General features: G+C 46.2%; 1 protein-coding gene across 2 annotated transcripts in view; it reads left to right on the top strand.

Moving 5' to 3' along the window:
- ATG7 (autophagy related 7) overlaps positions 1-21,716 on the top strand; it is a 220,959-nt gene that overhangs the window by 52,040 nt on the left and 147,203 nt on the right. For both annotated transcript variants that reach the window (XM_084765218.1, XM_084765217.1), the window contains exons 8-13: positions 9,712-9,800; positions 11,379-11,500; positions 15,377-15,467; positions 16,209-16,353; positions 17,757-17,915; positions 20,477-20,671. In XM_084765218.1, coding sequence (XP_084621344.1) covers positions 9,712-9,800; positions 11,379-11,500; positions 15,377-15,467; positions 16,209-16,353; positions 17,757-17,915; positions 20,477-20,671 — 801 coding nt within the window. The remainder of the gene's footprint in view (positions 1-9,711; positions 9,801-11,378; positions 11,501-15,376; positions 15,468-16,208; positions 16,354-17,756; positions 17,916-20,476; positions 20,672-21,716) is intronic.

Here is a 21,716-nt window from a genome sequence, read left to right as displayed (position 1 = left end):
GCACTTGAGACTTGCATCTTCATCCCTGTGCTTTTAAAAGGAGTGAGTCTCCTCTGTTCATTGCCTGGGACATCAAGTGTTTGAGTATTAAAGGCAGCCATTTGTATGAGATCCTTACAAGAGAAACTCTCCGGCTGAAGACGGCCGGGTCGACTGCTCTGCCCTCTTCCTTCTCATGCTGTAGTTTTCATCAGATTGCTCCATGAATCCAAATTGCCAGATGCCAGCTGTGCCACTTCACTGAGCTGCAGGCTCTCAGCAAAGTAGAACACTTATTTATAAACCTTTAAAACAGTCTTCCGTTTTAATTCTGTTTTGTCATAAAAGGAAGTGATTTGGCCAAGTGCATGCGAAGCCAGGTTTAGAACCCAGAACTCCTAGTCAGTGTTCACTTCTGTCACTAAGCTGGTTCACCTAGCTCTGCCCTGTATAATTTCTCCTGTGACTAAGGCTCCAAGTTAGCTCCTGAAATACCGAGAGGCTGTGGCATCACTTTCAAATCCTTACAGAAAGATTAAATGATACTTAATACTTAGCCCCCATGTCAAATTGGTTCTGTCATCTCCTGTGTGGTACATGTCTGTCCCCTTGCATGCCTGTCTTGTTCAAACATTTTCAGCTTGACCTTCATTTATGAGTTCATGGTAGGTGTTCCTCTTTAACCAACCACCCTTGGTCTATATAGCTCATCTTAGGTCAGGGCGTTCTAAGAAACTAATTCCTCGTCATTTCTGCTCAAAGATTTTTTATTCCCTTCCTGCCTAGAAAAGACATGCACTTCTTCTTCGAGGCTGGGCATCTGCTGCAGCGTGCGGGTATGATACTCTGTAAGATCTGTTGGTTCCAACTCTGCATTTGTGGATGATAAAACTTAAGCCCCCAAGAGTGTTGGTCAGTTGGCCGTCACTTCTCTGCAAGTTATAAAAGGGTCTTGGGCCTGAAGATGGTGCAGTCTGTGGTGATGGGGTGAACTGGAGTAGGATGTAGGGAAGTGACTGTATGTGGCGTTGCTATGGTTACTTCTTCTTGGATGATAGCCCCATTCTCAGTCAGCTGAACGCAGGTGCGAATCGCTTGAGAGATGAGAAAATTAAAGCTCAAGACTTTAAGTCAGTTCCAAAGGTCACCAAAGAGTAAGTGATACAGGACATTCTGCACCAGCCCACATTTTTTTTTAAAGTCACATTTTTACAGTTGGAACTCAGATCGCCAAGGGAATGTCGTTTTCTAAGTTGACACTGAGGCTCTTCCTAAACACCCCTCTGATGGCTCTTACACCCTGTGGGGCTGAGCTTCTCTGGGCTCTGCTGTTGTGAGCCCCAGCTGTGGTTCCTCTTTTCTGTATGATGCCATCCAGAATTCTCCACATCTGAAAAGAGGTCTTTGAGATGAAACAAGTCAGCACCTTTTTTTTTTCTCTCCCTTCCACCTTGACTCCTTACCTAATCCCAGGCAGCCCCCACTCCTTCCTTCCTTCCTTCCTTCCTTCCTTCCTTCCTTCCTTCCGTTTTGGTGCTAGAGATGGAGATAGAGCCTCACAGTTCAAGCTGGCTTCAAACTCCCTCCATAGCAAATAATGACGTTGAACTTCTGATCCTCCGGCCTCCACCTGTGAGTGCTAGGAGTGTGCGCCACTGCTCTGCTTTATGTGATGCTGTGGATTAGACCAAAGGCTTCTTGTATGCTAGACACTGTGTCCCCAGCCCCTCAACCCTTTCATTTTGCAGGCAAGGGAGGAATTTCCTTTGGGTCTTGAAATCAGCTGCAGAGTTAGCACACACCTCCTGCCCGTGGCCAGTGCCCTTCCTGCGTGTATAAGCCCACTGCCTTCGTGTAAGCCGTCCTGGCATCCCAGATGGAGGGAAAGGATGTTCTCCCTTCTCCCCGTTCCTTGCTGCATAAAGGGAGACATTAAAAGGAGGCCAGCCGAAGAATGGCAGGTGGCAGTGTAGCAGGCGGCCAGAGCACAAGAGCTCAAGGACACGCCTGTAATTGATACCTCGGAGCCCTCTTGCTCGCCAGGCCCCTCTCTCATCCTCAGCCTGGAGAATTCCAGTGTAAAGACTGACACTGAATGAGTGCTGAGAATGGACAGAGAAGGAAGTGGAACCTGAGGATGCTGCACTGCGGTTCTGTATGTGAGCTTCCAGGCTCAGTCACTCAGACAGCCTCCACCGTCTAGCTGCCCCAGGCGCCGTGCCCAGAGACCGGGAACAAGGAGGGTGGTGTAGTGGGCCTAGAGACGCTGACTAGTTCAGTCTGTGCAGCTACTAGATGCTGAGCAGCAGGCGCTGTGCTGGGTACCACAGTGGGAAAGGAGTTCAGCACACTGCTTCTGCCCTCAGAGCTTCTAGGCCAGCCAGAGGTACAAGAATGTTTCCAGTTTCAAGTGCACATTTCTTCATATTGTCAAATTTTCTAAAATCAGGAATGTCTTATAGTCATTGTGTATATTGGGTGTGGTCATCCACCAACCCCCCCCTTTCTTCCCCCCCCCCCACAGCCTGATAGTCCTTTATCACATGTAGTCCTTGAGATAAGAATACACAGCAGTCCAAGAAATAATCAGTTACAGTAAGGAAAAAAAAAAAACTGCAGTGGACCACACTTTAAGCGAGGGTTCTTACTTAGTCTCTAAAGCATTAAAGCTGGATGTACACAAGAATGTTCTAGTGTCTGCTGAGCACATGGGTACTCTCTCTCAGAGAGGTGGGAGTCAGATGGGTTGTGTGCCCGAGCACAGCCAGCTTCCAGGCAGCTGTGATGTGGGTGGTATGCATCCATCCTTTCTAGAAACTGCTACATACTGTTGGGTAGTGGTCTTTGGCTGTTGTTAGACCCACCTGGAGAGTCAGGGATGGGACTGAGGATAGGCCCAGCGCTACAGTGCTGTCCTAGCACATGTGAAACCCTGGCTTCTAGCTCTCCCACCAAAACACATTGCTAAAGCCAGATCCCAAGCTGGTTAATCAGAACCTCTGGACTTGGAGCCCAGGTAGCAATAGTTCTTAAAGCTCCCGCTCCCCCCTACCCCCCACCATGGGGCAACTAAGCAAAACCATGGTGGGGTGAGGGGAGCACAGCAGTTGGAACCTGGGTAGGTGTTGGGAGACCACCCACCCAGGTTTGTCTGAGCTAGCAGGCTGAGGAGAGGCTGTGGTTCCCCAGGGGACACTGATGCCTCTAGCTTGTACACCATCGTGCAGGGCATGGGAAGCCGCAGAGCCAGACCAGGGGTTTTGAGAACATGAGAAAAAGCCCCAGGGGTGTTTTGTTTTGTTTCCTCTTGGTGCCAAGCCTACCCTTTCTAGTGCTTTCCAAACTCCAGTTCATGGACTGGAGCAGCCGCATCAGAATTACTGGGAAGCTTGATGTGGGTCGCTGGGTACTTCTTGGAGGCTGTGAGGGACTCCAGCTGCTGTTAGTAGCATCAGGCACATGCCAGGCTCTGTGTGCTCAGGGTCCTCTCATTAAATCTCCACAGCAGCCCAATTAGGTGAGTTTCATGATTTTCTTCACAGTGCATGCAGGGCCACCAAAGCCCACAGGATTGAATGCCTGGCCTTGGCTGCTCATGTAGTGAGATGGGGCTCAGCATGGCTTTGATAGCTCCTTTCATAAGAGTTCTCTGTCTGCCGACAATATTGTGTCTCCCTGAAGAGAAGCAATTTCTAAGTAAGCACACATTTGTTTATTTGACCTGAAGATGTGAACTTACTTCTAGAAGTCTTCAATTTTAGGACTAAGATGTTTTTACACAATCAAGAAGGTAGCATTCAGGCATGGTGGCACACACCTTTAATCCCAGAGCTTAGGGAGGCAGAGGCAGGTGGATCGCTGTGAGTTTGAGGCCAGCCTTGTCTACAAAGCTAGTCCAGGACAGTCAAGGCTACACAGAGAAACCCTGTCTCAAAAAACAAAAACAAAAACAAAAAGGAGAAGAGGAGGAGGAGGAAGATGAAGAAGAAGAGGAAGGAGAAGGAGGAGGAGGAGAAAATAGCAAATGATTATAAAGGATATCTGTGAACTAATGCGCTAATTAGATAGATTTTATTTTCTGAGAGTGAATAAGTGAAGTCTCAGCACTGACCTGCCCTCTGGTAGGACAAGCTTTATGCATCCCTGCCACAGAAGACCACTCAGCCACTAGTAGCAATGGCCGCAGAGCATTCACAGGTCAGAAGAGCTTATATGATGAGAGGCACAATCTGTATCTATAGCACGATCCCATTTCTGTTTATAAGACATAATACAACTGTATTTATATGAAGAATAGAGTTAGGGGTAGTTAGCTAGGGTTTCTATTGCTGTGGTAAAGACCATAGTCAAAACAATTTGGGAAAGAATGGGCTTATTTCTGTTGTTTTTTAAGTATCAATATTATTAGGCCTACCACGTTGGGCACTACTTGTTGTTATTAATTATTTAATACTGGCCTAGTAATGTTTATTATTTGGCCTATAATTATTATTATGTTAGTATTGCCTGCCAACAATCAATCAAGACACAGACACCTATTATATTTTAAAATAGCCTTAGTTAGCCTGGGGCAGGGTAGACATTAATCCTCTAAACTACTTTCCATAGTGGGTCAGGTATCCGATCCCTGCCCCAATCCCATGCCATCTGTTTCTAATAATTTCTATCAAGCTACCTCCCATCCATAATCCCAAATACTTGGTAATGTTCTTCATCTGGGCCGAATCTTCCATCCACGCCAGCCATGGCCTTTTCTTCCACCTCACCCATGATGGCTTTCTCTCCTCTCCTCTGTCCTTGGGCCTCTCTTCTTTTCCTCTTCTTTCTTCTTCCCAAGATCCTCTCTGTCTCAAGCCCAGGAAACTTAGCCACACCTGTCTCATTTACCCTGCCCAGGTGCACGGCAGCCTTTTATTAATTAGCATCAAAATACATCAGACCATCCTCCAACATATTACATCTTACAATTATAATTTATCATGAAGAGACATTAAGGCAGGAACCTGGAGGCAGGAACTTAAGCAGTGGCCATGAAGGAATACTGCTTTCTGGGTTGCTTTCCTTGGCTCAGTTTGCTTTCTTACACATCCCAGAACTGCCTGCCCAGGGGGGTAGGACTGCCAGCATTGGGCTGGTCCCACCCAAGCCCACCCACATCAATCATTAATCAAAAAAATGTACTACAGGCTTGCCCACAGGCAAACTGATGGATGGTTTTAATTGTTCTTCCCAGATAACTCTAGCTTGTGTCAAGTTGACAAGGGAGGGAAAAGCCAATCAGAATAGTAGTTATGGATGAAGATGCGGACAGAGGTTTCTTGAACCGTTGATAATATGGTACGGTTGCAGGTTTTGTTTTTTGTGTTTTTTTCCCAATCTAAGTGTTGCTTCAGCTTCTGCTTTTGGCTTTCACTACACTCAGCTTTGTATGAAATAAATGCATAGCGGTTCCTGACTAATTTAAAAGTAGGACAGAACTGGGTATACTGGAGAACACCTTTAGTCCCAGCTCTTGGGAGGTAGAGGCGGGCAGATCTCTGTGAGTTTCAGGCCAGCCTGGTCTACACACTGAGTTCCAGGGGACAGCCACAGGCTGCATAGTGAGACCCTGTCTCAAAAAGGAGGGGGTATGGTGACATGGTTTGGCGGGAGAAGGGCTTACCGTGCAAGCCTGGTGACCCGATTCAATCTCCAGAACCCATGAAAGGTGGAAGAAGAGACCTGCCTCCGTACAGTTGTCCTCTGACCTCCACACGTGCACGGTGGCACGTACCCATTCAGTTATCGCCAATATCTTTTTATCTCTACCTCTCTCTTCCTCTTCCCCTGCCCAACACACACAGAAATTCTATTTGTGTACATGAGCACGTATCACCCATGTTTTTATTTAACCTACATTATGCTGATAAAGGGAACCTACGGCTTCACGGCTCTCTGCCAGCTATATCCTGCCTCCTTCCCTCACCCCCACTTCCTCCTCTCCCACCCATTGATGTCCAGCCTTTGGCCCATAGTTTTTGTTTTGTTTTGCTTCCTGCCAATGTTGGGAATCTACTGGACCTGCACATGCTGGACAAGTGCAAAGGTCCATCCTAGCCTTCGTTCATTCATCATCTTTCCATCATTCAGTAAACATTTACTAGACAGCTACTCTATGTCTAAGACCATGAAAGGATGAAAAGGATTCTCCATGCTGCTAGACACTCAACATCCTCTTATCATTAAAACTTAAACTTTGATTTTGCAATGACTTTTGATTTACAGAACATAGCTGCAAGAACTAGAGAGATGGCTCAGTGGTTAAGAGCACTGACTGCTTTTCCAGAGAGTCAGGGTTCAGTTCCCAGTGACCACCTGGTGGCTCACAAACACTGCAAATCCAGTTTCCAGGAATCTGATGCCCTCTTCCGGTATCTTCACGTCCAGTTCACAGACATGCATCCGAGCCCAACACCCGTACGCAGAAAATAAAGTTTTAAAACAGAGATGGGGGCGCTGCAGAGCATGCTCAGTGAAGTTCACTGCTGCTCTTCCAGAGGACCCAGATCTGATTCCCAGCATCTCTGTACCAACTTACAACCATCCATTCTAGTTCCAAGGGACCCAGTGTCCTCTTCTGACCTCCATGGGCACAAGGCACTCAGGTTGTACAGCTACATACATGCAAGGAGAACATTCACACACATAAAAAACCAAAATAAATGTTTAAAGATAACTGGGAAAATATCAAAAAGAAGATAATTATAAAGGCTGGTGCAGAGTTCCCGTCTGTCCTCATGCAATTTCGGGCTTCAGTAACCTTGTTACCTTCCATCACTGCTCCCCTTCAGAACTTGGAAGCCAGGGCTGCTGAAGTACTTTCCTTTTCCCCAGTAGCTCCTCCTTATCCGGAGTGCTACACTGCAGGGTTTCTGTTGTCTCCTTAGTCTCTTAGGTTCTCCAAACTGTCTTATTTTGATGACCTGGACAGTTTGACTATTCAGCAATGTTTCAAAATGTCTGTTTTCTTACTGAAATGTGTTTATGGACACGGACACGGACACGGACACACACACACACACACACACACACAGAGAGAGAGAGAGAGAGAGAGAGAGAGAGAGAGAGAGAGAGAGAGAGAGAGAGAGAGAACACTAAACTAAAAAGCAAACAAACAAATACAACCCATTAAGACAAAAAATAACAAACCAAGCCAAAGAGGGCACCAACAAAATATGGAGTCTCTTTTGCACTGGCCAACTATTCTTGGTCCTGGGGCCGGCCTACAGTATGGCTGATATCCCCCAATGACAGCAGGTATTAATTGCAGATAATATCTTGGTTAAGGGTGGGACTTTGTGTCAGACTACCCTTCTCAGTGTAGGGATTTTTTTGATTTGTTTGAACCAGTGAAGTCCCTGTGTGTGCTGCCTGTCACAGTCTCTGTGAGTTCATACATGTATCCATCCTGTTGTGTCTGTTTCCTTGAAGTTACCCACCGCCTCTAGCTCCTACAATCTTTCTGCCTCCTCTTCTGCATCAGTTCCTGAGCACTGAGGTTTTATGAAGACATCCCATTTAGGACCGAGTGCTCCAAAGTCTCTCACTCTGCCCATTGTCCAGTGGTGGGTCTCTGTGTTAATTCCCATCCATTGTAAGAAGCAGCGTCTCCAGATGCTGAGACTCATAGCCAAACTTTGGGCAGAGTGCAGGGAGTCTTATGGAAGAGTCAGGGGATGGAAGGACCCAGAGGGGACAGAAGCTCCACAAGGAGACTAAGAGAGCCAACAAATTTGGGCCCAGGGGAGCCTGCAGAGACTGATATACTAATCAAGGACCAAGGACCAAGGAGAGGACCCAACCCCCTGCTCAATGTGGTCGATAGGCAGCTCGGTCTCCATGTGGGTCCTCTAATATGAGGAGAAAGGGCTGTCTCTGACTCTGGGGACTCTGGTCCCCACACATTGATCACTTCCCCTTGGTGAGGTAGCCTTGCCAGGCCACAGAGGAAGAGGATATAGGCAGTCCTGATGAGACTTGATAGGCTGGGGTCAGATGGTAGGGGAGGAGGGTTCCCCCTTTCTGAGAACTAGGAGAAGGGGGTTAGGGGAAAGAGAGAAAGGATGGGGCCAGGAGGAGACGAGGGAGGGGGCTACAATCAGGATGAAAAGTGAATTATTTTAAGCAAATAAATTGTAAAAAGAAGAAGCAGCTTCTCTGTTGAGGGTTGAGCATTGCTCTGACCTGCTGTAGCAATATGTCATTAGCAGTCATTTTATTGTTGTGTTCACCTACACAATAACAGTAGTAAGTGTTCCCCCAGCCCTGTGACTGATATAGTTTCATCTTGGTATTTTTGTCTTAATGATTTTTTTTAATATAGTTTGCTTATTTGTGTTGATATTTGTTTTGTTGTAGGGAGAGAACATAAAGTTGTATGGGCATGGGAGGTGGAGGGAAGTTGGGGGAGGGGAATAATATGATCAAAATATTATATGAATAAATAAATAAAGGTAATTAATTTAAAAAAAAGATTGTGGTTATAGGTTTTTAGAAAAGAGTCCCCGTAATCAAGTTCTCCCACCCTTCACTTGTTGATTTGGAAACAAATCCCTCAGTCCAGTCTCCTCCAGAGATGGGGAGAGCTAAGTTTTTGACCAAAAGAGGGCAACCTCCATTCAGTGCTTGAGCCTTTATTGACTGGTTAATTCCAATATTGATGGATGTGGGGTTATTGATTTCTTTGGCAGAGCAAATGATGGAATTCTGAGTCTGGCACATACTAGGCAAGCAGCGCTCTGCCATGGGACTGGAGACACTTAGTACCATTTAGGTCCTGTCCCTCTGGGTCATCCTTTTGGACACTCACTTATGAGTTGCTCTCTCCCCTATGTGACCGCATTCTTTTGTTTTGTTGTTGTTTTCCTTGAGCACTTATTTTCTGGTACTATGAGATGGTCCAGGCGCATCTTGTGTTTTTTCTGTCCAAGCCCTAAAGTCAGCAGTGTGTGCAAGATTCCCTGACTTCTTTTATTGGAGAATAGTGTTAGAAATTAATACTTGGGTGCCAGGTGCCCACTGCCTTTTTGCAGAGAGGAAATGGAAAAGATAAAACATCTCACCTACAGTGTCTGAAGGCTTGTGGGAGGAGGGCAGCATGTGGCCTCCCTAAATAAAGCCTTCGCTGAAGGACTGTGGTTTGAAGTTGAATAGAATTTTCCAGATGGAAGTGAGGGTTAGGGGAGCAGTGGGGAGAGAGTGGGGAGAGGGGAGTGTGTGTTCTCAGTGTCCAGGCATCTACTTTAACGTGAACCAACCATAGATTTAGGGCGTGGGCCTTGTTCTGATCTCTTTCTCATCACACGCAGATGAGCCGTTCTTACAGCTTGCAATTCTCTAGGAGGGCTCTCCTCTGTAAGTCCTGAAGGTTGGCTGTCCTCTGCCTCTATCTCTGTCCCTCTGTCCCTCTTTCCTACCCCCTCCCTCTGCCCTTTCCTTCTGGTCTTTTTTCTTTCTGAACTCTATAGTTCCTGCTTTTTCCATGCCCCAGGCCAGGCCAGGCCAGGCCAGGGGACAGTGTTCCTGGTCAAGCCTCTCAAGGAGTCCTCTCCCTTTTCCAGGGTGAGCTATCAGGGCTTCCTTCTTTTCCCTTCAGCCTTCTGCCGAGTGTCTAATTTCCGTAAAGTGTTAGCCATGTATGTTATGTCAAGTTGACCAGGTGTGTGGCTCTCAGCACATGTTTTCTGTTCACAGATAACAGTTGGTGTGTACGACCCCTGTAACCTAGCCCAGTACCCTGGATGGCCTTTGAGGAATTTTTTGGTCCTGGCAGCCCACAGATGGTATTTACATGTGTGTCCATGTCTCTGTGTCTTGTCTGTATGTTTCCCACAGTGGGTTTACTTATATCAGCATCTTTCCTTAAGTGCATAGATTTTGTTCCTGTCATGGAAAATGGAAAAGAAGTCAATTCAATTAGTTGTGGTCCGTTTCTACGTCTGGTACTCTTCAACAGGTCCACTAGGAAGCCCTGGCCCCAGCTTGTACTGTGCTGACGTTACTTAGACTGTGTGACGTCATAACTGGAGGTCATGATACTGGCATTCTCCAGCCCTCCCCTCCTGCCTTTAGACAGGAATTTCCTATTGTTACCACCCCCACCTTTAACATTTTTCTCAATCCTAAAATAATAAGAGGTATTGGGAAGGGCAACTTGGACTTGCTAAGATACTCAGCATCAATGGGTGTCAAGGAAACAGCATTAAAACTGTAAGAGGTTAACAGCCCCATCTCCACCAAAACCACATACGGCAAGTGACCGTGCCCAGGATAGCTGAAAGGGAAGGCAGCAGAATTCACAAGATCTGCCTGAGTTAAAAACACCCCATGGCTCTGTGGTGGGATTCTGAGATTGCTGCTCTCAGGGGTGCAGGCTGGATACAAGCAACACACACACACCTGAACACACACAGTATGTGTAGCAGTACTGTGTTACTAGCCCAGCTGCATGTTCTACATGGATGACAGAGCCATAGGGACGCCTCACAGCAGGTGTGAGCATCTCTCCACACATGGCTTTCTTTCTTTCTTTCCTTTTTTTTTTTTTAGATTTATTTTTATTTCATGAGTGTTTTGCCTCCATGTATGTATGTGCACCACATTTTTGCCTTTTTTTTTTTTTCCTAAGACAGAGTCTTACTGTGTAGCTCTGGTTGCCTTGGGACTCTGCTTTCCGAATGCTGGAATTAAAGGTTGGCACCACCACAACCAGCTAATGGATGGGTTTTCAAACACAATGTTCAGTAAACTAAGCCAGCCTGAAAGCATACATGTCATGATTCCATTTATGTAGTGCAAAACAGGCAAAGCCCACTATGAGGACCTAGCAAAGGGATGGCTTAGATGGTCAAGCTCAGAGGGATTGTGTGATATGTGTGTGTGTTTGCTTTACTTAAGTAAAAATATTTACTTCAAAATAAGAAGATAGACAAATATTGATGATCCCTAGAGAGATTGGTTATATGGATACTCAGCCAGTCCCAGCTCAGTTGTTGCAAGCGTGTCTTCTGCCTTCTGGTAAAAGACCTTAGGGGTCCCTTGTTAAGTTCTTGGGAGCATCTCACCCCTAGATTTAAAAGGTTCCTTTTTCAGAATTATGTGTCTGCTATGTGATTGCTACAAAAAACTTACCTAGTGGGGAAAAGATTCCAGCCAACTTGGTAGCCAGGCTCTAAATGCACAGATAGAGGGAGGGTGTACAGACGGACATGCTCAAAATCGCTCCAAGGCTGAGAGGGTCAGACAGTGGTGATAGCATGCCTTGAATTCTCAGTAGTCTGCCTGGAAAGCACTTATGCTAGCTCTTTTTCTTCTCTTTTCTTAATCAAATGAAATAAACACAAATCGGGTGCGGACAACAGGAGTGGCAGTTTCCAGTCCGTTGAAGTCCTCTGCTTTCGGGACCGCACCATGCAGGGGGCGAGAGACGTGGCACACAGCATCATCTTTGAAGTGAAACTTCCAGAAATGGCCTTTAGCCCAGGTAATTGGCAAGGCTTTGCTAATGTTTGTAATGATGAGTGACCAGAGACCCAGGTTCCTGCCTACAGCCTCCAAATGGCAGGAGAGAAGGAAGGCCCAGCTCCCACCTCCATGGCGATGTGAGCAGCTACCTGGAATACAGGGCAGCTGTGTTCTACCCTGAGCAGAGGCTGAGCTCTGGCAGCTTCTCCAGCAGGGGCTTTTCCAGTCCAGGGGGTGTTTCTCCAGCCTTCTTTTTAATTGTTTAGTAGAATCTTTATTCATACCTCTTCCTCGAGGAAGGGTGAAGTTGTTGATCAATTAATGTGTTTGTTCATTGAGTACTTGAAAGTGTGTGTGACCCTGTTCTCCAGAGAGTATCAGTGAGCAAAGGGCACGCTTTCTTCCACTTCTAAAATCTGCCCTTACAGTTGCGTGGCAGGTGTTAGCTTTTATCCATGTTTTCTAGGTTAGGAAACAGTCTGGGAGGCATTTTACAGATAGTGCTAGATGTGTCTGTATGCAAATATGTATATTCAACGCATATGTATGGACACGCAATGCATATGTCCAAGTTTAAGTGAATGAGGAAAATGCCCACATCATAAAGTACTGTATATAAAGTGTATGTTCTGTGAGAAGGCTTAGCAGCATTCAGCCCTATTCATCCAGGGCTCTTTTAAGCTCACTGAATCCCCTACTGCCATGTGATACACATCTGCAGAGCACCTCCACGTAGACTGTATAGTCCTCTCGATAAGGCAGTTTTCTTCAGTGCATGGGGTATGCATTAGTGTGTGCATCAGGTGGTAGATATGCCTCAGCTCTTTAAAAGTGCTAAAGTCAGAGGGACTCAAGATTACCTCGTTTGTTGTTGACTCTGTGCTTCAGCTTGTAGATTTTAAATACAGTAGGAAAAAAAAAAGATAAATACAGTAGGAGAGGGTGAACAGAGTCTTCTGTGTAGTCCAGGAATAACTCCACTCCCGAGGCTTTCTGATTAATGTTTGGCTTGGCGCCCTCTTCTGGTGCATCCTGAAATAGCTCCCATGGCCACTCAAAGATAGAGTATGTGTAGCACCGCTAAAAGGTGAAGTCAAGAGGATGCCCATGCTCCTACTTTTACCCAGTGGGAGACACAGTGCCTTCCCATGCCTTCACTGACCTGCTCTGTGCCCAGTCCAGTGAGGCTCATGCTTCGTGCCCTGCCAGTCAGTAAGTCCTGTTCAATCCCAACTAATGGAGGTTTCTACCTCTCCGTCTTCTTTATACTCCATGTTGAAGAGTGGTCACTCATCTTAGAAGGGACATTTCCTTCTGCTTTACATATAATTAGTATTTCCACTTGGCTGTCATTAAAGCTCTATACAAAACATCATGAAGACATATGTCGCATCATGATACGAGTCCAGGACGTTTCCATAGTCACACTCCTCAATGAGGCCGTGTGCGGCATAACAACAGCACACCACATAGCACAGTGGTCCCTTGAGAGGCTGTTGCCTAGGGATCTTGTGGCCACTTAATTTGTGTAAGTACACTCTGGTGTTCTCAGAGCAGGACAGTTAGCAGCCTGTCATTTCTCAGAACTTACCCCATGATTAAGCAACCATGGCTCTCCATCCAAGGCATCCCGTAATTAGAATGGCAGTGATGTGAGAAGTGTTAAAGCCCTCCTAGCTGGCAGAAAGCTGTTCTGGACACTGGCTGATGCAGCTGTGGCCACTGCTAGGGTGGACTGTAATCCCAGCTTCTCCCTCCTACCCCTGTGCTCTGCCTGGTTCCCAGCTGTGAGTGGGCACATCTCATTCACAACATGCTTCTTCCTCTACCAGGATGGCTTATGTAGAAGCAGATGTATAGATTGCTAATTTTCACATGTAATATTTTTCCTTATTAATAAGCTCATGATAACTCTAATTTTCTTAGTAATGGCTGTAGTCAACCAGGACTGGTATCAGATGCCTATAATCCTAGCACTTGGGAAGTGGAGACAGGAGGCATAAGTTCAAGGTCAGCCTGGGCTATATTCCTGACAATCAATCAATGGAGAAAGGAAAGGGGAGGCACGTGTATGTAGATGAGGCAGGAGGTCATGAGTTCAAGGACAGACTGGGCTGTATGAGTTCCTGCCAACAAACAAACAAACAAACAAACAAACAGATGGAGAGAAGGGGAAGGGAGGCTTATGTATGTAGATGTTTTAGTTTGAAACATCTAGTTGTCTCAATTATCATATGTGTCTGTGCACATATGTGGTTTGGAATGTTAGTGTTTATGGGTATGCACACATGTGTGTATATGTGTGTTCGTATGAGTCTGTACGTGTATGTGAGCATGTATAGACAAGTACATATGAATATGTGTATGAAAATTTATGTGTGTGTATGTACAAATGTGAGGGCCTAAAGTATATTTGCATAAATGTGTATATATGTTCATGTGTGTGTGAATGTATACCTGTATGTAAATACATGTGACTATAACTATATGTGAGTATGCATTTGTGAGCACATATTACACACACACACACACACACACACACACACACACACTTATCTATCTATCTATCTATCTATATGAGTTAGCATGGGCATATGGGGTATACTTAAGACTGGGTATGAAAACTTGGGTGCATATGTGAATATGAGTGCACATTTCTCTGTTGGTGTGTATACATGTGTCAATGTGAGTATGGATGGGCATGTTTAAGACTGTATGTTGAGTATTGCATATATGAGTTGGTTCATCTTTGAAACTGTGTGTAAGTGAGTTGTAAATGTACATGTCTATTTGTCAGTGTATTTGTGAGTGTGGGGGTATCTAAGTGTGTGAGTGAATGTATATGTTAGAGAGCATGTGTATCCATGTGTGCACATATGTAAGTGTGACACTGTCAGAGTGAGTTTTGTCTATGTGTATTTGTGTATTGTGTCTTAGTGTAAATGAGTGAGTGTGTAGGAGTTGAGTATGAGTGTACATGTGTGTGTATGTGTGTGTGTGTGTGTGTGTGTGTGTGTGTGTGTGTGTGTGTATACTGTATGCGTCTTTGTGTTAAAGCCTGTGTATGTGTTTTGGCATGTATGTGGTGTGTGCATGTGTAAGTGTGCAAGTGTTTGTTACTGAGGATGGAACCCAATTCTCTGGACACAACTTTCACACACAGAATATTGCTTTACTGCCAAGATGTAGCCCCAGCCCCAGCCCCAGCTTCAGAGCCTTTACTTAATGCAGGCATTGGAAATGATACTGAGCTGTAACCTGAGGTTGAGTTCTCCGCTCAGTTGAAGCTTTATTCCGAATAGAAGGAAGTCTTTGAGGAAGGAGCAGACAGAGGTCGCACAACAACAGAAGGAATTGTGAGGGGTCTTGTGGCCCTGAGGGGGCTTCTGTTAACTCCAGGATGCAGCAAGAGTAACAGATCTGCAAGTATAAAAATACCATCTCAGTCTTTGTAGCACAGAATAGGATTCACTCTGAAAAGCTCTGGGACTGGGGTCCCAGGGCCTCCTATAGCAGAAGGTAAAGGTGGGCTGGAGAGATGGCTCACTATTTAAGAGTGCTGGCTGCTCTTATGGAGGACCTGGGGCCAAGTCCCAGCATCGACATGGTGCCTCTAAACTGTCTGTAACTCCATTTCTAGAGGATCTGATGCCCTTTTCTGGACTCTGAGGGCACTGCATGCATGTGGTGTACTCACATGCAGGCAAAATACTTATACACATTAAATTTAAAAAAAAAAAAAAGGCAGTCACAGTGAAAAGGAGAGGACAAAAGGCCAAGTCGGGGGAGGGAGAGGGTTCAGTCTGTAAGTGCTTGCCACACAAGCGTGCAGACATGAGTTCAGGTTTGCTTTAGTTTCCACTTTAGTAAACTTTATGTTTTATTTGCAATTAAGATTGTCCTAAAGCAGTTGGCTGGGAGAAGAACCAGAAAGGAGGCATGGGACCAAGAATGGTGAACCTCAGCGGATGCATGGACCCCAAAAGGTAGACATGACTGGGGCCTCCTTGTCTCCGGTGGGTGTGCAGGCCAGTGCTATGCGGTGCAGTTCAGAGGTGCCAGTAGTGAGCCAGCCACTGCTTGTCTAAGTTGTCCTGAGGGCTAGTGTGACAGTGTCCTGAGGCATGCACAGCCTCTCTTGTTTCCAGCTGAGACTCTCAGCAACCTGGACCTCACTACTGCCTCCTCTAATTTCTATGGTTACTGTTGTGTTAATGTTCTTTATACAGAGTCTTACTGTGCAGCCCTGGCTGGCATGAGAGTCGCAGAGACCCACCTGCCTCCTTTTCTAGTTCGTTACTCATAGCTGTAGACATGTGTTCTACTTGCCATCACTGAAGGATAACAAACATTGTGTTTATGGAGAAGCTATTTTATATTCAGCGATGAGAATCCACCCTCCTTTTATTAAAGTCTGGGAGAGTTTCTGGTACTTGGAAGAGCCATTCTTTTAGGCCCACACTGCAGCTCGTGACGGCTCTGACTTTCCTTTCACTCTTCTGTTGGGAGCACCATATAGGAATTTCTCCCCACCCCAGGGTCAGGGAGGACAGTGGCCTGCTTTCTGTGTGGTAACCTCTCTCCTCCCTGTTGCCTACAAGCTTCGCCTTATTCTTACTGTGATATTCTGGCCCAGTTCCTCCCATCTTGTTCCTCCCGTGGACCGTGTCTCTGTTAGACATGAGCTCGAGTGAGTGGCTCACCAGCACACCCATCTTGTGTTCCAGGCTGGCTGAATCATCTGTGGATCTGAATCTCAAGCTGATGTGTTGGCGATTGGTCCCCACCTTGGACTTGGAAAAGGTCATGTCCGTCAAATGCCTGCTGCTGGGAGCTGGTACCTTGGGGTGTAATGTGGCTAGGACATTGATGGTGAGTTTGGGGGCCTTGTGGCCCCTGTCAAGATCTGCCTCTTGTTTTCTAGCACATGACTGCCTCTCCTCTCCCAGATTACCTGGTGCCTCCCTCCCATTCCCTTTTGCTCTCCTCAGCATCTTTGTAGTTGTAAGAGCATTCTGTAGCTATGGTGAGACAGAAGTAGGGAATGCCTCTCCTGCCACAGCTCCAGTTCCCTTCCCACAAGTAGTCAGGTTTCATCCATGAGGATGTCATCATCGATGCCAGCAGTTGTCCTGGCTGAAGGAAACAGAGGCCTTTCAACAGGCCTGGTCACTTACCGGGTCATTTATATTTACAAAAATTAGTTCAGAGCCTGCTATTTATAAAAAGTTTCCTTTGTCACTTATTTGTCCGACTTTAAAACTATGTGGCCCTATAAGCTGTGAGGAAATACAGGGGCTGGAGATATGGCTCAGAGCTTAAGACTGCTGGCTGCTCTTGCGGGGAACCTGGGTTCAGTTCCCTGCACCACCTGGCAGCTCACATCCAGGGGATCTGACCCCCTCTTCTGGCCCCCCTCAGGCACTACATGTATGTACCCAAACACATGGAGGCAAAACACTATGCATAAGACAAATCTTTAAATGCAGAGCTTTTCTGAATGTTCTTGTCTATGCAAACGTCCAAGACATCCTGATAACTTCTGTGGAATCATGGACTCGTCTTACAGTGCCCGGTTATGAGTTCTCCAGCATGGAGAAATGCTCTGAGACTGTTCTGCATTGTTTCACACGGGGATGGCGAGCAAGAAATCTTTCTGAAGACATAATTGAGATTCAAAATGAGTTTGCAGCCAGGCAGTGGTGGCACATGACTTTAATCCCAGCACTCGGGAGGCAGAGGCAGGCGAATCTCTGTGAGTTTAAGGCCAGCCTGGTCTACAGAGTGAGTTCCAGGTCTGTCAGGGCTACACAGAGAAATCCTGTCTTGAAAAACCAAAAATAAAAATAAATACATAATTAATTAGAATAAAAATTCTTTTAAAAATGTGTATCCAGAGGAGTAGTTATTTATTACTCATTAAGAGAAACCAAAGGCTTAAGGGATCCTTGCCAACCTTGAACCAACACAGCCGAATTCTTCTAGCATCCACTTGCACTCTCCCTCTAGTGGCACTATCAAAAATAACACCTTGTGAGTGAGACTTAGTCTGACATTTCCTACTGTGATAATTGTGAAGCTCTAGGCTTTTTATTTCGCTTTTAAAAAAGAAGTTGACATTTTAGTGATCAGAAAATGAGTCTGCACTTTCTGCAGTTTCCTATATTTTACTTTTATGTTGTATTCCTCCACTGCTCGGAGGCAAACCCCTTCCTAGAGACTTTTAGGAACATGTCCTTGTCAGGAGCATGCCATGGTCTCTCATTTCCATGTAGGGCTGGGGCGTCAGACACATCACATTTGTGGACAACGCCAAGATCTCCTACTCCAACCCCGTGAGGCAACCCCTGTATGAGTTTGAAGATTGTCTGGTGGGCGGCAAGCCCAAGGCCCTGGCTGCAGCAGAGCGGCTCCAGAAAATATTTCCCGGAGTGGTAAGTTGATGGATTGGGGGGTGGGGGGAACATCCATGTTTAAGTCCTAGGGGTTCAGGGGAACGAGGCTCTGTAGCTTTGGTGACTGACAATCAGACATGTGTTACTTCCCACCAGACAGTCATATGACCAAGCCTGCTGCCTCACCTCTGTGAGCCTTTTTAAAAACACTGCAAAAATGTTGGGGGTGGAGTCATTGGCTACAGCACTTGCTATGTGAGCATGAAGCCTGGCATGGAAGTGTATGTGTGTGATCGGGGTGCTCCCCGGTGAGAAAGGAGGCAGAGACGGGAGAGTCCTCAGAAGCCGGCCAGCCGGCTAATCTGGCCTGTGCAGCAGTAAACAACCATAACCAAAAGACCCTGCTCAAACAAGGTGGAAGGCGAGGACCACCATCTGAAGCTGTCCTTTGACTTACATATTCACCGTGGTGCATGTGCATCTGCACACACATGCATCTGCACATATACATGGCAGTCCCACACACCTGTCAACACACATACACATGTATACAAAACACAACAAAGAAACCTGAAACGCAGCTAGAGCTGGGCTGTAGCCAGGTAGGCAAGTGTTTGCCTGGTGTGCTTAAAGCCCTGGCCGCCAGCCCCAGGCCTGCACAGCAAGTGCCTCTCGTCCTCCCCAGGAGAGATCAAGTGAAGAAGTAGTGTCTTTTGGAGCTCTGTGTTTTCACCCTGCCCGGCTGTCAAGGGATTTCTCAGGGGCAGATATAGGTATTAGTTTTCATCTGTCACCGCACTACCCGCTGGCTATTTAGTACCACTTGTGAAATTGTACTAACAGCAAGTCTAGGTAGGAGAAAGATCGGTTGAAAGGTGAAACCTTGGCTGTATCTCCTGCTATTTTTGAGGCACACTTATAATACTTTAGAAACAGCAGATGAGAGACAAGTCACTCACCACCCTACTTTGCTTTTTTTTTTTCTTTTTTCTTTTTTAACCTGTGATGAAACCCCAACCAGAACCACTGGCAGGAAAGGACTTAGGTGGCTCACACAGCCTGATCACTGTCCATCCCTGAGCGAAGTCAGGAACTCAAGCAGGAGCAGAAGCAGGAGTCATGGAGGGATGTTCTCCATGGCTTGTTCAGCCCACGTCCTTGTGCACCCACAACAGGATGGGCCCTCCCACATCAACCATCAACCAAGAAAATGGCCTGAAGCATGCCCATGGGCCGGTCTGATGGAGGCAGCTCCTCAGTTGCGGGTCCTTCTTCCCAGATGACTTGAGCTTGTGTCAAATTGACAAAAACTAACCAGCATACTCAACTCTCTTGAATAAAAATAAGTTTTGAGATTTTTAATTTTTTAATTTTTGTTTTTGGGTTTTTCGAGACAGGGTTTCTCTGTGTAACCTTGGCTGTCCTGGACTCATTTTGTAGACCAGGTTGGCCTTGAACTCACCCCCGCCTGCCTCTGCCTCCCAAAAGTTTTGAGATTTTTACAAAAGATATTCAGCAAGAGAGTCTGCCCACTGAATACATGATCATTTTATCTGACAGGAATCACATTGGTAATCTTTGAGGTTTCTGCTTGCTCTTACAGTGCTAGGAGCAGCACCCTCAGCCCTAGCCATGGAAAAGCCTGCTTTCCAGAAGTTTCCTCCTTTAGTCTTTCATTATTAAATTATCTGTTACCAAAGCCTCCTATTGTTGATGGTTTTATTTCACAAGCATCCCTCAGGAGCGTCATTTATTGAGTGGAATTCCATAGCACTGACTGAGGGTCCACTGTGCACCCAGCTATGTGTTGGGTAGCCACAGCCCTACTTTGAGACATTAGGTAAGTGCCAAGCGCAGGCTCAGTGGCATTGGTCAGTGAACTCTGTCTTCCCAGTAGAAGGCCTGAAAGTCCTGTGGAAGAAGGCTCAGATCTGTCATTCTACCCTAGGGTAGACAGGCTTGCACAGCTGGGAGAACAGTCCAGTCTGTCACTGGAGAGGACTGTGACCCTCCCATAGGCTTGTGCAGGTGTTGCTTTGAATCTGAGCTCTGCACTTAGTTCCTGAGTTGCACCGCACCCCCAGCCATCTTTCCAGTCGTTGTATTGACAACTCTGGGAAAGCAATGTTTTCACGCTTGCCTGTGGCCAGTGGCATGTGGAGGATGGAGGCGCAGCTTGTGATTCTTTGCATTCTGTGGAAAGTGAGCATACCTGGTTGTGTTGCACCTGTGGATGGCTCTGAGCTTCATCCTCAGCAACACACACATACACACACACACACACACACACACACACACACACACACACACACACACGTTCCATCACAGACACACACCCAGACACACAGAGACACAGGTACACATACACAGACATGTATACACAAATGCACACAGACACATATACACACAGAGAGACACATGTACACACACATACAAAGACAGACTAATACACACACACACACACACACACACACACAATGGCTCAAGAAAGTGGAGAAGATGGAGAGCAGGGCTCAGGTATTTGAAGGAAAGAGCAGGAACACTGTGCACAGAGAAATTCCTGGTTGTAAGTGATGTGAGAATGGCCATTGCTTCCCTAGAACGCCAGAGGGTTCAACATGAGCATCCCCATGCCAGGACACCCTGTGAACTTCTCTAACCTCACGCTGGAGCAGGCCCATAGAGACGTGGAGCAGCTGGAGGAGCTCATTGAGAGCCATGATGTCATCTTCCTGCTAATGGACACCAGGGAGAGCCGGTGGCTTCCTACTGTCATTGCAGCCAGCAAGCGGAAGGTGGAGTATATCTCCTGTTACCTCTGTGTAGAGCTTAGTGAGCCACCCAAGAAAGCCCACCTTCCCCCAGGAAGGAGGGTGACCTGTGTGGCCTTGTAGCCTTTTTCCCCCCTCATACTGTCACCTAGCATGTGTGTGCTTACCATTTTCCTAGCAATCCTTGCAGATCCTACTGTTAGTCTATGTGAAGCTCAAGGGCCTGTGATATAGGATGCTTAACTAAGTATGCAGCCACGCTCATGGAGGTTTCCAAAGAATGATAATTTTTTAAAATGCCATATTATAAGATAAAATGGTAAATGAATCTTATATGTTACATTTATATATAAAAACATGCATGTCTGCCTCGACCACCATTTACCCATCATCTGTCTATCATCTGTCATGTATCATTTTTTTTAATGTGTCATCTTTTTATTGTGTATGAAGCAAATCACAAGAAAGGAAGGGGAGTTTCCAGCATGCTGGTTTGTTTGTTTGTTTGTTTTCACTCTTTCAAATTTTGTATGTGACCAAAGCTTTAGGAGAACAACTTAAATCATAACCAAAGGGGTTCTTACAGTACAGAAGAACTCCCCTCTTAAAAATCCATGTGGGTACCACATGGTGGTGGCACACACCTTTAATCCCAGCACTCGAGAAGCAGAGGCTGGTGGATCTCTCAATTTGAGGCCAGCCTGGTCTACAGAGTGAGTTCCAGGATGGCCGAGGCTACACAGAGAAACTCTGTCTCCAAACAAACAAAAACCCAACCAAAACAAAATCCATGGGGTGGGCAAATCATGGTTTACAATATGTGTCTCAGTAAAACTTTCTAAGGAACTAAAAGGGCAGAATGGTCTCTGCAGCCGCCAACTGCTGTCCACACCTCCCTCCTATCAGCTGCTTGACCCTGAGACAGAGGTGGAACTCTGACCTTTGGTATCCTCGTCTATAGACAGGCAATGTTTGTAAGGGGCTTTAAATGAGATGTTTATGTGACCAGCTGATCAAGTCTCTTGCAGGTTTCAATTGGCTAGTAAAGTCTAGTTAACTCACATGAAAA

The sequence above is a fragment of the Acomys minous genome, assembly GCF_964271855.1.
Source record: "Acomys minous genome assembly, chromosome: 17".
Lineage (NCBI taxonomy): Eukaryota > Metazoa > Chordata > Mammalia > Rodentia > Muridae > Acomys > Acomys minous.
Note: the sequence above shows the minus strand (reverse complement) of the source record. Positions and strands in the feature narration are given on the sequence as shown.